The sequence below is a fragment of the Amblyraja radiata genome, chromosome 18, assembly GCF_010909765.2.
Source record: "Amblyraja radiata isolate CabotCenter1 chromosome 18, sAmbRad1.1.pri, whole genome shotgun sequence".
Taxonomy (NCBI): Eukaryota; Metazoa; Chordata; class Chondrichthyes; order Rajiformes; family Rajidae; genus Amblyraja; species Amblyraja radiata.
Genome location: NC_045973.1, coordinates 24,048,522 through 24,065,631, shown reverse-complemented (window position 1 = coordinate 24,065,631; position 17,110 = coordinate 24,048,522). Strand labels below are relative to the sequence as shown.

The 17,110-nt window shown below is 41.8% G+C and overlaps 1 protein-coding gene across 4 annotated transcripts in view; it reads left to right on the top strand.

Annotated features, from left to right (window-relative positions):
* Positions 1-17,110, top strand: part of rnf123 (ring finger protein 123) — a 204,342-nt gene that overhangs the window by 81,120 nt on the left and 106,112 nt on the right. For all 4 annotated transcript variants that reach the window (XM_033036858.1, XM_033036859.1, XM_033036857.1 and 1 more), the window contains exons 22-28: positions 785-885; positions 2,364-2,556; positions 4,471-4,616; positions 8,671-8,754; positions 10,859-10,966; positions 12,076-12,253; positions 15,699-15,773. In XM_033036858.1, coding sequence (XP_032892749.1) covers positions 785-885; positions 2,364-2,556; positions 4,471-4,616; positions 8,671-8,754; positions 10,859-10,966; positions 12,076-12,253; positions 15,699-15,773 — 885 coding nt within the window. The remainder of the gene's footprint in view (positions 1-784; positions 886-2,363; positions 2,557-4,470; positions 4,617-8,670; positions 8,755-10,858; positions 10,967-12,075; positions 12,254-15,698; positions 15,774-17,110) is intronic.

Below are 17,110 nucleotides of genomic sequence, written 5' to 3'. Positions count from 1 at the left end.
ATTTGTAATTCCTTGTTTCCTTAAATGTTACCTTGTTATTAGGTAATAGGCAATGACTTAGGGACAGTGATTTTGATTGCAGACCAAGTTGGTTGAAACTTCCTGTCAACTCAAAGGCAACAGTACCCAATCTTGTTATAACCCAAGATGTAAAAAAAGAACTAAATCAATCCACCCCTGATCAAGAATAAAATGCAGCTATCCCTTCATAAATTACTATCGGTTTAGAAAGACGGAATGAACAGAGGCAAATGCTCACTCTAAGGAATTCCTAAATTTAGGATTGCCCTCCATTGGGGCAATTCTAAATTGGGAAATCTTTGTGTAAGTTTTTCCAGTATTAAGAAATCCTGTGGAGAAATTGAGTGATTTCTCTCCCCATCCCCAAAATCCTTGTACAGATTTAAAAATGTGTAAAGTATTCATTCTAGCTCTGTGTTTCACTCAATGGATTATAATGATAAATGAAGGACCTATGAAGGTATTGTTTGGTCAATTTTACAATGTTTTTCAGTTTTTATAAGTTCTGGGAATATAACTGATATTTACTTTGACGTGCCTTTCATTAACTCCTCATCCTTGTTTTATGGTTCATCACCCTAGCGTGTTAGACATATGGGCTCATTCGGACATAGATTTATTTTGCCTAATGATATGGTAAACTTTGAGGGATTGCTATTTATTCTGGTACTCAGCAGTTTTAATTTCATTTGATTGTTGATATCAATAATGTGTACCAGTGCAGTAAAATTGAAGGCTCTAATGCTCATTGTATTATTCATAGACGATCTTGCATCAAAGGCCAACATTATCATCGATCCTGCAGAGATCTCCGCCATATCAATGGATGACTTGGATGAGGATGATGAGAATATAACTCAACAGGTACAAAAAGTGTAGCTTTGTTTGAGTTTGCACTGTTTAATGTAGTTAGTAGATTCCAACGGAAGTGGTAGTAGGACTATTGTTAATCAATAATTTCATAAGGATTGTGGAGGGTTTATTATTGATATTCAGATGATGAAAATGATAGAGTAGCTGATAGTCACATGTATGTGCATATATCATCATTAGATGTCTCTAATTTACATTGAAGCCGCACATCATTGTAAGCAGTTTCTAAATGCTCTTGTAGAACTTATGTTATCCTTATATGGTTGCATTTCACATAAGATTTATTTTATTTTATTGTTGTCATGTGTACTGAGGTACAGTGAAAAGCTTTTGTTTGCGTGGTCTCTGGTCAAAGAAAAGACTATACATGATTACAATCAAGCCGCTCACAATGCACAGATAAAGGGGTACAACATTTAATGCAAGATAAAATCTGATTAAAGATAGTTCAAAGGTCTCCAGTGCTCTGTACTGTGCCTTATTAAATTATTGCTTTTCCAGGAAAGCTCTGTAGGGAAGAACTCAGAATATTAATCCGCCCTTACTCCATGAACACTATCCAATCTTTTTCTTCTTCTTGCACATGGCGTGCACAGCCTAAAGTGTAGGACAACTTGTTCTATTTGATCTTATTTGATTGTGCACACCAGGTTGATTGCATTTGTCGAAACAGGGCGGACCACGTGAAGGTTGCAATCTCCCACCCCACTATCCAATCTGAAATCCCTTGATGTTATCCTCAAGATCCAGTGTGGGTAATGGGTCTTAATTTGAGTTAATTTCATTGTAATAATCTTTAAAATATATAGGAATTGCATATTAAAGCAAAGCACAGTATTATCAAATGTAACCAAGACTAATAATAACTAAATGCATAGTATAGAGGAAATGGCAAAAGCAAATAAATTTGACATTTAATAAATTTGACAGGAGAAAGCAAATCTAAGCAAACATTGCGAAGCAGATAGAGCAAATACCTATCTCAAATCAGTAAGCTCATTTAAAAAAAGTCAGATGTGTTAGTAACAATATCAAGTGGGAAAAATTGACTTTAATACATCCTGCAGGAACTAAAGACATGCATGAAATCAGATGTGGTTAGAAATGTTGAAAGAATGATATGGTGAAAAGGGGACCTATGATAAATCTAGGACTGGCATGTCCTAAGGGAGTGCGGGAAACAGGGTCCTAGTCAGGAAACGGTAGCAGAAAGTTGAAAGGGAGCACATGGAGCACAGTTCAGGTATGTTTAAAGAGACCACAAGAAGAGGGGCTCTTGTATGTATAAAGGGAGTATGGGAAGCAAGATCCTAGTGAGCCAGATGCTGATAATCTGATCGCAGATTATTGGAGTTGTATTGTAGAGAGGAGTGGTCCGTAAGTGTTAAGTTTTAATTACAATTCCAGTCACTTATTCCATCTTTGTAATTGTATTCTGCCTCCTTTGCATGTCCCTTGAATGTTGGCAGAGGCTGGGTGGTGCTACCGCTGGAGGTGGAGCTCTTGCTAGACCAAGTTGGTTAAGTTCTCCAACTCTAGGCCGAGCTAATAGGTTCCTAAGTACAGCAGCAGTGAGCTTGATGAATCCCCGCCGATCCCTGGCGACTGTGGAAAAGGTGAAGGTTCGTACTCTGAATGTGGAGCAGAGGACGGAGGAGGACAGTAAGTACCCTTTTAGTCAGCAATAACATAACTTGTTTGACTTGTAAATCTGTAAAGTGTTACATATGAGAAGGAGACAACTTTTGGTCACAAAACTACAAAATGTTGAAAAAAAAATGTTAAGTCAGAGCTTCTGTTGAAGGATGAGTAAAGCTTGTTTTATGTGGTGGATATTTTATAAATATAGAGGTTAAATATTTATAAGCACAAAGTTTAGGAAAAGGGGCTGAAAAAGACAACAGCATTCATGCTATGGAGATCAAAACTGGAATGGTGAAGAAGGCAAAAGGCTTAAGTGTTAGACCAAGTAACAAAGGGGAAGAATGGGGCATTGTAGTGTGATTTCAGCACACACTGGGTAAATTACGGAACATACATCTGTAGCAACTGTGGGTTCCAGTTACCTGCAGCATACTTGCAACTATCTCCAGAACCAAATCCATCTGACTATTTATTGACTGTGTGGATAATTTGTTATTAAGAAATCATTAAAAATTTGTACTTAAACAAGCCAATTGCCAATTCAGCAAAAAAGGTTCAAGTAGCTATGATATAGTCACTTTGTTCTCTAACATAATGCTGGTTGTGAGATATTTTATACTCAATATACAGTTGAACAGTGAAATGATTGCATTATGTAATGTGTATATATAGTCATACAGCGTGGAAACAGGCCCCTCGGACCAACTTGCCTACATCAGCCAGAATGTCCCACCTACACAAGTCCCACGTGCCTGTGTTTAGCCCATATCCCTCCAAACCCGTCCTATCCAAGTACTTGTCTAACTGTTTCTTAAATGTTGCAATAGTCCCTGCCTTAACAACTTCCTTTGGTAGCTCGTTCCACCACCCTTTGTGTGGAAAAAGTTTCCCCTCAGAATCCATTTTGTATATTCCTATTAAATCTTTTCTCCATCACCTTTAACCTATGTCCTCCGGTCCTCGATTCCCCTACTCTGGGCAAGAGATGCACAATCTACCCTCTCATGATTTTATACACCTCTATAAGATCACTCCCAATCCTCCTGCGCTCCAAGGAATAGAGTCCCAGCCTACTCAACCTCTCCCTATAGCTCAGACCCTCGAGTCCTGACAACATCCTCGTAAATCTTCCCCATACCCTTTCCAGCTTGACAACATCTTTCCTATAACATGGTGCCCAGAACTGAACATAATACTCAAAATGTAGCCTCACCAACGTCTTATATAACTGCAACATGACCTCCCAATTTCTATACTCAATACTCTGACGGATGAAGGTCAAAGTGTCAAAAATATTTTTGACCACCCTAGTTACCTGCAGAAAGGAATTATGTACATGTACTCCTAGATCTCTCTGCTCTACAATACTCCCCAGAGTCTGACCATTCACTGTGTAGGTCCTGCCCATCTTAGACTTCCCATGTGATGAAGAAAGGAGGCTGTAGAACGTGGTTGTTGCCTGGTCCAAGACGGGTATTAACCTCCCTACCATTGAAGGAATCCACACAAAGCACTGCCTCAAGAAGGCAATTAATATCATCGAAGACTCACACCATCCTGGCCACCGTCTCTTACTGCTACCATCAGGAAAAAGCCTACAGGATCCAGAGAACCATTACCTTTAGGTTCAAAAACAGCTTCTTCTCATTAACCATCAGGCTATTGAATCACACAGTATAACCCTAACCATAACACTACCTCAGCACATAGCTACCATGGACTTTGTATAAGAGTTCCACTACATATTTGATGCACTATTATGGGCTGGTTGCCTAGTATAACTGATAATTTATTGTATTATTATTTATTAAATGTTTATTATTGTTGTGTTAATTTGCCTGTACAACTGCAGCAACAATTTAATTGTTCTATGCCCGTTGCATATGGCAATTAACCACTCTTGACTTGATGTAATAAGATTGCTTCTTACAGTTGAAGGAAGCCATGGAAATGATGGCCTATTGTTAGGGCGTCCTCCTGATGAACCAGAACAACCAATCACAGAGAAATCGCTACTGGAAATCCTAGATGGAGCTATCATGATGTACAACCTCAGCGTGCACCAGCAGCTTGGCAAGGTAACGTAGTAAAGCTAGCCGAGAGACTGATGTGAGTAGAGGCACAAGAGACTACAGGTGCCGGAATCTGCAGCAACAACCAAACTGCTGGATGAACTCTGGACCAGGCAGCATTTATGTAGGGAAATGGTCAGTTGATATTTTGGATGGGGACAGTGCACTGAATGAGTAGAGAGATGAGATGAGGGGAAAGGGTGGGTAAAGGGCAAGCAATTGGAAGATCCAGGAGAGGAGGAGTTGATTGACAGATGAAGTCAGGTGGGAGAGGGAAGGGTGGAAATGACCATACAGGCTGAGAGGTGATCGGTGGGGACTGATATTAATGCTGTTTGGTTGTAGACTATCCAGGCGGAATATAAGAAGTTGTTCCTCTAGTTTGCAATTGGCCTCAGGAGTGCAGGAGTCCAAGGATATTCAGGTTGATGAGTGGGAATGAGATGAGGAATTAAAATGTCTTGCAGCCAAGAACTCCAGAGGGCCATAGTGGACAGAACACAGGTTCTTGGCAGTCTGCGAGAGAAAACCACGTTGATAGCACCTAATGTAGATGTTTTTGTTGAACTTATTGGAGTTCAGAGAACAACTGTCTTCTTCTTCTTCTTTTTAAGCCCTTTGCTCCTCTTGGGAGCATAGGCCATTGACAAATGTCCTCCACCTCACTCGGTTGTTGGCAATTCTTTCGCGATCTCCCCAGTTGGGCCCACTTTCAAACATTTCTGTCTGGACACCTCTTCTCCACCTGTTACTGGGGCGACATCTTTTTCCTTGGGGGTTCCACAACTGCTCTTCTTAAAAGTATCACCATTTTACTTAATGCCAAGACACCACCTATGACATTGATTTAACAATGCTTCCAAAAGTCAGCACCTCCAATGGTGCAGCACCGTTCCTATACTCAGCTGAAGTCTTGGCCTCATTCTATCACTACCTGCCATTCAGCCAGCATAGGCTGGAATTTCTAAGCATCACAACATCATGTGAATGTTATACTTCAAGTAATTCCAGGAATTTCTCTCACTTTATTTCACTGTGTAGGAAGAGTGGAAGGAACTGAGTCCAGCCAGCATATAAAGAATCTCCAAAAGCAAAGAAAAGTGTAACAATAAACCCTATTTGGTATTATTCTGAAATTATGTGGCTATACATAAAACAGTACAGCACAGGAAAGGGCCCATTGGCCCACTATGTTTGTGCCGAACATGATGCCGAGTTTAAACTTATCTCATCTGCCTATAATTTACATAATTTATCTAATCTGCCGTATTTGCAATTTATACAATTCTATAGATGTTCCACACCATTCCTCCATAGCTGTTTCTTCCAACAAGGAAATAAATCTTACAATCCAGAGAGAAAGTACAAGGGGTTTATTCTTTTGTTTGACTACAGCTTGTGGTTGAAATGTTCTCCTCACATTGAATTGACATTGTCTTTCTCTGGTGCTCTGTAACATACAGATAGTGAAGATTAAAACTAATTAGCTACGAATTGAGTGGAAAAAGCCAAACCGCATGTTGTAATAGATTCCATTAGTCATCACTTCAGCTCTCTCTGGCACAGTGAATCTTGTGTGATTTTATCCAAGATCTGTGACTTGACAGCTTTTTTGTGAATAATTAATTTTAAAATTCATATGCTAGCTGATCATCCTTGAAATTATTCATGATGGAATCAAAACTAAGTGTAGTATTAAACCGAACTGAAGTAGGATGGTGGAGGATTATTGGACTGGACCAGACCGACTTACTCAATTTTGTTTTTATTTTAGATGACTTTCAGTTTATCCATGCTTTTTGTGCATTACCATTATAAATTTACATATCTAATGGTAGCGCCTTGAGAATCTATTATGCAGTAATAACACCCACCCACTAGATAACTTCACTGAATTAACAGTTATGTACAACTTCATTAATAATAGAAATAAACAAAGTTTAAGGTATAATGTGTGCAGATATAAAATTCCTAATGCTAAGGACTCCCTCTGCATCGTTGCATTTTTAACAGGAAATAAGTTATCCCACATCTCCATTAATAAGATTTCCTGTGTGAGAAATGCTTGGCAGTCAGAGTTTACATTAAAATGGGATTGCGCTATTGACAGAGTGCAGAGCGGGGAGATGGAAATGATAAGCTTGGCATATAATGTGTTTCCACCCATCATTGCAACCCATTCCACCCATTTATTTCCTTTGCTGACGATGCCCTTACATTTCACTCAACTCTCCACCATTAAACTATTTGTCAGTTGTTTGTACACAAAAATGCTGGAGAAACTCAGCGGGTGCAGCAGCATCTATGGAGCGAAGGAAATAGGCAAAATAGACCAAATTCATAATTCATATACTGATGCTCCTCTGGAGGGTCTTTTATTGTATTATTGTTAATTAACTACCTCTGCATGACAACAGATCTAAAAGAGCCCGTCCCTCTGATGGATCCTGGGCAAGTGGCTTGGAATGCATTCTACCTGGGAAATTGATGGCAGTAGCACAGTGATTGATAGGTCTTAAAGCATTAACAGAAGTTTCACAAAAGAGACTCATTAGCGAAATTACATCCAGGGGCAGCGGTTTCCTGGATGCATAATTTATTACGGAAAGGGAAATAAATGGAATTTTTATTTTCAGTTATGTTAGAATTGTATATTGGTGAATCCTTGGGGTAAATTTTGATACCAGGATAAATGATATTTAATTTCAAAGTTTGCATGTGATATGAAAGCCAAAATAACAGGAAATAATATTGCTGATAACAAATCTCATAAAGGCACGGACAGACAAATGAAATAAGCAAACACATTGTACAAAAAAAATTAACATGGGTAAGTGAGAAGTGATTAAGGGAGAGGGGAATGACAATATTCATCAGTTGGTACAATTGGCACAATTTTAATGGGACGTAAAATCAGAGATGTCACAAGAAATCTTTTAAGGTAGCTGGATGAAATGAGTGGGGAGGGATATGAGCCGCAGCTCTGTGGAAATAGTTTGTGCACAGGTGCATGCATACTGCACTTGTGGTGATTATGGGTGGGTCATGGGGCACGACCAGGAAATTGAGCTATGTACAAACACTCAAACTGTTCACAGGAGTGACCATTGCTGCTCCATCTGAGCTAAACGTTGTAAAGCTTTCAGGTTGTGCTTTGGAGGGTGTTGTCCCAAACATGATGATACATAGCATAAGACCAGTAACTTCAGGATGAATTAGTTATTTGCAGCTGCTAATGTGTTACATAATTCAGATGTTAAATCATACAAACCTTCTGAAAATGTTAATGTTATGTATCTTGTAACACTATAACATTTCAAAGTGCTGATGGATGCTTTGAATGGCTCAAGCCTTGTTCTAGTGTCTCTATGGATTTGAGTTTTTTCTTTCCCTTCACCGCTCCTATTTTTTCTGGGATTGAGCATAACTTTTGTAGGTTCCATGCCTCCGAATCAAAAGATAGTGGGCACAATTTCTATTCTGGACTCTTAAAGTCTATGCTAACCATGTCTTGACTCTTATTCCTGTTTAAAGCTGAGTAAAGTAGATGATCTAGTCCTTTATGACTGCCAGTTGTGGGATTCTGGGCTCATCAATTCCTACTTTCTTTAATGCAATATAATCTCACAAAGTTGTTCCTGTACGAATAAACAAACTGATCTGAAAATCAGGCAATATTATCTTGAAACATGTTTGTAATAGTGAGTGTTTTAAGAGAAGAAATAGAGATGCAAAGTAGAATACTTATCAAGGCATTTCCATTGATTTTTTCCCTGAATGATATGTGGGAGGAGCCCTTCAGTTATAGGTCTGGGGGAGAGTGGTAAATGAGAACATTGTGTATGAAGCTCAGCAAACACTGAGCAAGGATCCGCCATCTGTCTCAGCCACTATGGGCTGTGGGTGGAGTCAACAAAAGGATGAGGTTTCTTACTAATTAAACTCCTGTCAGATGGGTGCTGTTTTATTTCTTTTTTGAGAATGTTCATGTCACACAGACCTTTGATTAGATGCTTTGTTAGATGACTTATGCTCAGCTCGACTTTCTCTGTGTTTGTAGATGGTGGGTGTGTCAGATGATGTCCATGAATATGCAGTGGCCTTGAAGGATACCGAAGATAAAATTGCACGTTGCCCTACAACGGTAACTAGATATTTATTCTCATGAAATACCGTGTCTGTGATGTTGCTTAATGGATGGTAATACAAATGTCCTTAACTTGATCCATGTTTTGAGAGAAATCCACAACATTGATCAACCTTTGCTTTTGCCCTCTGATGGTGGATGATTTCAGACTGTTTTGTTTAGAGGTACAGCATGTAATCAGGCCCTTTGGTCCATCGAGTCCTCACCGATCACCTGTTCACACTAGTTCTATGTTATCCCACTTTCGCATCCACTCCCTACACACAAGGGCAATTTAGACAGGCCAATTAACACAAACCCACATGTCTTGGGGATGTGGGAGGAAACCAAACCACCTGGAGGAAACCCAAAGCACTGTCACAAAACATGCAAACTCCACACAGATGGCACCGGAGGTCAGGATCAAACCCAGGTGTGTGGTACTGTGAGGCAGCGCCTCTACCAGTTGCGCCACTGATATCACAAAATATTTTCAACTTGTAACAACACAGAGATATGCCATCGTGCCCAACAGGTAAATGCCAGAACTCACACACAAGTTGAACTTCCTCTACCCCATCAACAAGATTCCATTCCTTTTGCCCTGATGGTTAGATATTCCTCGTGTGGTAAAGAGTTTACCATTCTAATCACCTTCTGGATGAATACATTCCCTTGATGTTCTCCATTAGATTTATTGGAACTGATATGTAAGATATGACTTAAGGGAAAATGTCTTCATATTGAATTATATATTGGATAAATGAAGCAGAAGCAGGAAGTTCTGCCCAATCTCTTCAAGCCGGCTGATTGATGCAGACGGAAACACCAGAGAGCCTGCAGGAATGAGCAAGAATGGGATACAAGATGGATGGCAGACATCATGGTTTCCAATTTGGGGTATTGTGTGTAGTTTTGGTTGTCTCATTAAAAGAAGGATATAGAGGTTTTGGATAGGGTACAGAGGTACTGAAATGCTGCCTGGATTAGAGGGTATTAGTTATAAGGAGAGATTGGACAAACTGGAATTTTTTTTGTGCGGCATCAGAGATTGTGGGGAAAAGTGATAGAAGTATACAAAATTATGAGGCATAAATAGAGCCTCTCAATTTTATATACTCAGGGTAGAAATATCAAATCTAGAGGGTGTAGCTTTAAAATCAAGGTGGAAAGATTAAAAGGGTTGTGTGGGACATGTTTTTACACAGTGTGATGGGTGTCTAGAATGTGCTGACAGGGCTGGAGATGGAAGCAGATATAATAGTGAAGATTGAGTTTTTTTGATAGGCACATGGATATGTATAGAATGGAGGGGAATGGATCACATGCAGGTTGAGAAGATTAATTTGGCATCATGTTTGGTACAGGCATTGAATGGCCTGTTGCTGTGCTGAAGTGTTTCATCTTCTATGAAGCATTGGGATAAGAGAGTGTATTGCCTGGGGCAACAACATTTCTTGCACAGTACCAATTTCTCCTGCCCTCCCAGTCACCCGGCTAATATTCTCTCCTTCGGACACACATCTCCCATCCCTGAGTCACTTATTTCCCTTTTATTCCTTCCTCTTTTCCCTCTCCCCTCACTCTGGCTTTACATTCCAGTCCTTTTTTCCTTATCCGACACCCTTTATCTTCTTTTCACCATTAGCGTTTGTCGCTTACGCCACCGATCTGCCATTCAAACCCCCCCCCACCCTTATCCACCTATCACTTTGCCAAGGTTTGTCCCGGCCCCACATCTCTTTTCCAACTCCCCCCCCACTAGCAGTCAGAAGAAGGGACCTGACCTGTCTATTTCCTCCCTACCTGTTGCCTGACCTGCTGAATTTCTCCAGCACTTTGTATTTTGCTCACGATTCCAATATTTGCAGTTCCTTGTGTCTCACTCTGTAAAAGATGTAGGTCGCTATATGAAATGGAGACCAGACTAGATCTGTTGGTTCTTCACAAGTTTAACACAACAACGGGAGTGAACGCCTTTAGCACAGAAGGAAACCATTCTCTCCTTCACGTCGGTGTTAGCCATCAAATTTGACATAAGCTCCTGTTGTCTCCTTTTGATATCTCCATTTATAATCCACTCAAGAAATTCTATTATTAATTTGTGTCTTTTCCCTTTCAGAGGAAGGATATTCTAGATGAATTGACCAAGAGTCAGAAGGTTTTCTCTGAGAAGCTGAATCATCTGAGCCGTCGACTAGCCTGGATAAATGCCACCATCTATTCCAAGGTAAAGTGAGCATCACAGCTGTGAAATGGAGACATGAGAATGCAGATGCTGGAAACTTGAGCAAAAAACAGTGATTGAGGAACTTAGCAGACCAGAGACCATCTGTGGAGGGAAAAGGTCAGCAATGTTTCATCTGGCAATTTCCCTCCACAGATGCTGCCTGTTTATTGTTAGTTTATTAGCACTTTTTTTTATTGTTCAGAGCTGTGAATATTGATGAAAAGACCAAATCTCCTTTTACCATTCTAGTTTTTTTTTTAACAGGTCCGGGTGAAATATTAAACCACTCATAACAGGGTTTTTTTTTTTTTGTATGTTGGAATGTTGCTGAGTACGAAGAGAAACCTCACTATAACACTCAGCTCTTTCTCAAAAATACAGGAGCATCAGTGTATTATGGCCACCCATTAATTAATGTAAGGGGGCTGTGCCACTTAGGCGATTTTTCAGGCGACAGCCGGAAAATAGGCTGTTACCACATGGTCGTGGGGTGACGCCTGTATTGTGAAATGTTCAAAACCTTTCGGCGACAGTGAGCTTGACGTTGCCTGTCTTCTCCTGTCATAGGTGCTGTCGTAGGTTGGCATAGGTTATCGGCAGAATGACGCCGGGTGACGTTGGTTTTCGCCAGGTGCTGACTACGTCAACCTACGTCAACCGGCGACAGGTACCGGCGAATGAATTGTCTTCAGTTGTCGCCGACAGGGTCGCAGCTTGTCGTGGATGGACGTAGATTGACTTCAGTTGTCGTAGGTTGTCACCTGTGTGGTGGTGGGTTGTCTTGGTGTGGTCGTAGGTGGACGTCCTAAATCGCGACGATTGTGTCGCCGATTGTCAGTAGCTTGGCGTAGCTTGATGTTGACTAGGTGGTAGGTTGTCGTAGACATTGTCGTGGGGAGGTCCAGTCGCCGCTTTTTCGGCGACCTGCTACGACTGTGGCAGTCGGCAAAAAAATCACCTAAGTAGGACTGGCCCTTTAATTTTAAGTTTATTTAAAAACAAGGGTCCCGCAAATGGTTAATCCAAAGGTAAGGCTAGATAGAAATTTGAATTTTCTAAAGATTCATTTTATTTTTCTATGATTGTAATAAAATTACTACATGTTTCAGGAGAAGATGTTAGACATCTATTGGCTGCTGCAGGTGTGCATAAGAGTAATTGAGCACAGCGACCGGACTAAGACGCTATTCGCTTTCATGCCGGAGTTCTACATGAATGTTGCCATGAACAGCTACAGTGCTCTGAAGAATTACTTCAGTCCAGTCAACCCCATGGATGAGCTGCCTGGTAAGTGGAGGGTGGGTAGGTTGAACAATCTTCAAGGATTTGGAAAGACTTTCTGCTCCTAGAGCATTTGTCTGTAAGTTTATTCAAAACTTCCTTGCACTGTTAAATCTTTTGCAGATATCCTACATTTGTAAGTGATGCAAGCGATGGTCAAGGTCCTAAGCTGTGTAATATCCTCATTAAACTCTCTTTATATCTCATCTTTAAATTTAAATTTACCAGTCAGACTCAAACTTTTATCAACTGCTTCTAAAGATTGGTGTTATATTTTGTTTAATATGTTCATCATGTGAAGTGCCTGAGGTGATTTTATGATATTATATATGAATGCAAATAGTTATTGGAAGACACTTTGTTCCCTTTCTCTGAGTATTTTCCACAATGGGTGTTGCGTCACTTGATATAGAATAGAATAGAATAGAATACCTTTATTGTCATTCAGACCTTACGGTCTGAACGAAATTTCGTGCCTGCAGTCATACATACAATCATACAATAATAAACAACAATACACACAAATTAACACCACCACAGTGTATCCTCCAAGCACCTCCTCACTGTGGTGGAGGCAAAAATCTTAGGGTTACTGTCTCTTCCCTCCTCTTCTCCCTCTGCGCTGAGGAGATTCCCCACCGGGCGATGGTACCAACAGTCCCGCGGCTCACCGAACCCCGCAAACGGGCCGGTTCAAACACCGCGGCCCGGGGGTGGTCGAAGCTGCCGCCCTCCAGTCCAGCACACGCAGCCGCTGACCCGCGGCTCAACCCAGGACTCAGGTCACCGCCTCAGAACGCCGTCCCAGCCACCGGAGCACCGTTCCAGCCCCGAGCCGGATCGCCCTCACGTGAGTACCGTTCTCCCTCGGGCTGGGCCACTCCGACGTGAGTGCCGTTCTCCCTCGGGCTGGGCCACTCCGACGTGAGTGCCGTTCTCCCTCGGGCTGGGCCACTCCGACGTGAGTGCCGTTCTCCCTCGGGCTGGGCCACTCCGACGTGAGTGCCGTCCTCCCTCGGGCTGGGCCACTCCGACGTGAGTGCCGTTCTCCCTCGGGCTGGGCCACTCCGACGTGAGTGCCGTTCTCCCTCGGGCTGGGCCACTCCGACGGGCCACAGCCCCTCACGGGAAAGTCTCTCAGCCCCTCGCCAGGCCGCTCTCACGAGAGCGCAGTTCCAGCCCCGGGCTGGGCCACCCTCACGGGAGCTCAGGGCGAGTCCTGTCAGCTGCCTCCAGAGTCCCGAGGTCGCCAGCTCCGCCATTAGGCCTCAGTGTAGACGGAGGCAGAGAAGGGGGATACGACAAAAAGGTCGTATTCCCCCGTAGGGAGAGACAGCAAGCCCCGTTTCACCCCCCCACCCCCACCCCACATAAACACGACCTAAAAACCAAAAACGTAACTAGACAAAACGAAAAAATACAACCCAAAAAAGTAAAAGACAAACGGACTGCAGGCGAGCCGCAGCCGTTCCCGGCGCCGCCACTTCCGGAATGCGAAATATGTCTCCTCCACTGAACCCTGTCCTTGATCAGAATAATTTGTGTTAGTTCATATAAGATGTAGTTCTGGACTTCTCATCAAAGATGTGCTCTGCCTCCCTGCTTCTGTGTGAAAACTTAACCCTCAACCCCCTTTAAATCTTTTCCCTCTCACCTTAAACCAATGCACACTCATTTTAGACTCCTCTACCCTGGGCAAAAAAAGCCTGTAACCATTCACCTTACTTATGACACTCATATTATAAATTTCTATAAGGTCACCCTCAGTCTCCTTTGCTCCAGGGAAAGTCCCAACTTATCCAATCTAACTGATGCCCTCCAGTCACCAAAGGCATCCTTTAGAATCATTCTCCTGCTTAAGAAAGAAAATGAAAATCTTTGACAGTGAGGTAAACCATGTCCCTCGGCCAAACTGCTAGTCGAAACTTCGTACAATATCTCAGACATGTGAGAACCTTCAAAGATGATATCAAGATGTTAAAAGTTGATCAGGCTACTTCAATTGTTATAAAATTAAAAAATAATAAAATGTTGGAAACATTTTAAACAAAACATTCAATAAATTAAACAAATATGCAACAAATTCAAATCAAAGCTCAGCTTTCTCCATTGCAGCAATTCCACATCATTGACATCAATGGAGTTGCTGAACTTATGCTAGCTCTAACATGCCACAGGTTCAGGAGACACATGCTCCAGTTTTGGTGCTGTGGAATGCAGGAAGTTATTGCTTCGTTGGTCTCCTGTAGTTTCCAGTGGCGGTGCATAGTTGGCAGAATCTCAACGGTTACACATCAAGAAATATAAACTCAATTTCCAGCACATTTCTGAGGTAATCCTCAGATTGTAGACAATCGTGCAGAGAAGTGATACACATTCCATGTGGATCTGCCAGTATTTCTCAGGAAAATTCAGCCCATTGTGTTCACATTGCAATTAAATAATTGCAGCAGCTGATTGCATCAAATAGTTGGAGATGTAGTTTGATGGTATAAGAGTTGGTTCATAGTGAACAGAGTGATGCAATTTCAGGTGCGGGTAGGTTAGAGTGAGTAAAGGGGTGTGGGAAAAATCAAGATGGTCAATATCATGTCTTTATTAGCAACGTCTGCTTGGCAATATAGTTGACAGTCTCTACATAGCATCTCATCTGTATCCCACAGGCCTCACCTTCACCCATTAGCCTCTGCATTCAATGGATCATCCTTTGCAATTTGGAGAAACCGAATTGATATCTATTTTACGGAATACCTGTGTCGGTCTGTATCCTGAGGTTCTTGTTGCTTGTCGTTTTAATTCTCCATCCCATCCCCACTGATGCACCTGTCTTTGGTCTCCCGCCCAATGGAAGATCGAGGAACAGCATCTATTACTGAGCTAATGCTTCAGCCTTTCCGATTAAGCAGATGGAGCTCCACTGTTTGAGAGCTACCTACTGGTAGTGGAGGATCCAGTATTAGCAGGGAACTGACAGAATGCTACCCACTCCTTTCTTTGAACAGGGAGGACTTAACAGCACAGCAGGATTAATGGGGAAAATATCATCCTTATTTATTTTTATTATTTCTGCAATCGAAGATCTGAGGGATTGAGTTTCTGGTACATCATCCTGGAACTGTGCCAAACAGTGTGACGAATTACCCCATCGAGATGGTGAGCAGGCTTCCTTAAGGCACTGGTACTTGTTGGTTGACTGAGTAACTGGGAGCAGGATTGGTAACCACATAAGCTGCAGGTGAACGATGAACAAGGGCACGGTTTGCCTATCCAATTTGCACAGGGGTAGTCGCATTTTCAAAATAAGAACACAGCACAGAACACATTTCTGTAATTGATTCTGTATTGAGATGTTGTATACTTTTCATTGATAGTTGAGAAGGTATCTGGTGAGAAAAATGTGGTTATGCACAGTTATATACAGGCCTAATGCAAATAATACCTTCATCCACAGGGTATCAAGAGACACTGAGCCGATTAGCTGCCATCCTCGCCAAGCACTTTGCTGACTCTCGAATTGTGGGAACAGGTGAGGTATTACGAGTCGGGTCTGACTTGATTCAGTACAATCCTTGGTGAAGTTGACCATGGCCGCTGGAAGGAATAAGATCAACTCAAAGAAGCTAATTGTCCACAGTCTAAATGTTCTGTCCACGAGGGATGTTTGATGCTGATTTAGGAATCCTTCACACATCAGTTTACTGGTTTTGGGATGAGGAACTTGTTGCATGCAGTAGAAACTGCTCATCTGAGGGTGTTGCTTTGGAGTAGAGCAGAGAGGACTCTGTTCAACTCTTGCTTGAATTGGACGGTCACCTATCCATGTCCTCCAGAGATGCTGCCTGTCCTGTTAAGTTACTCCAGCACTTTGTGTTTTTTTGTTTCATTTCCCAGCAGCTATATCTTCAACTTGTGAAGCTATTTTAATAATTAGTTAGCAAGATAGGTTTCTTAGCGTTCTGAATTTGAAGTTTTAGGTTAACACCAGTTGCTCCAAATTCGGATACAAATGGGAAATTTGATAGCTGCAGGTTTGCTTCTTAGGTGTAGGGGGTACATGAACAAGGTGTTGATACTTTAACGTGGACACTCCCAGTTCTGTTTGCAAACAGCTTGAATAAATCACTAATACTTTTAAAATGTTACAGGTCTAAGGATGATGGTGAGTATTAGAATGGATCAGTTGTTAAGGTTTGGTAGATCTTCTATCCCAATGCCAGAAATTATATCTAGGTCTTGCCTGGGAATCCCTGAGGGAGACTCGATTTCCAGTGCTAACATTGGCCTAAGCACCTTTGGCACCCCTATCTGCTCTGGTGGGGGACTCAGTACAGAGGGTCTGCCTGATCTTCCACCGCAATGCATGGTCTTGGCCCGAAATATTGACAATTCCTCTCCCCTTGCCCTCAAAGATGTTGCCCAACTGGCGGAGATCCTCTAGCAGATTGATTGTTGTTCCTGATCTTCCTCTTTCCTACTGGGACTTAATATGCCGGATTAAATGTGCAGCACAAGCACAGCAATCTCCATTCAGATCAATGAGAGAAAATTGCTGCTGGGGAAAACAGCTGCTCCATTGCATTATTATTTATTTATGTTAGTCTTAATGATTTCAATTGAATTTTTATAAATAAATGTTTTAAAAACTCTAATATTTCTAACTTTAAACGTTTTTAAATTTTACAAAATGTCCCAATTGTTACTGAATGTAACTTCTCCACTATGTGGCCAGCTTTGAAGCCTGTCTGCTTGAGAGCCTGGTGGGTGTGCAGAGAGACTCCGGGCTGCCAAAGCCATTCTTGAGTCCATCAGACTGGTTTTGTTGAGGCAGCCCTCGGGGTTTCACGTCATGCTGAAGTTTGGAGC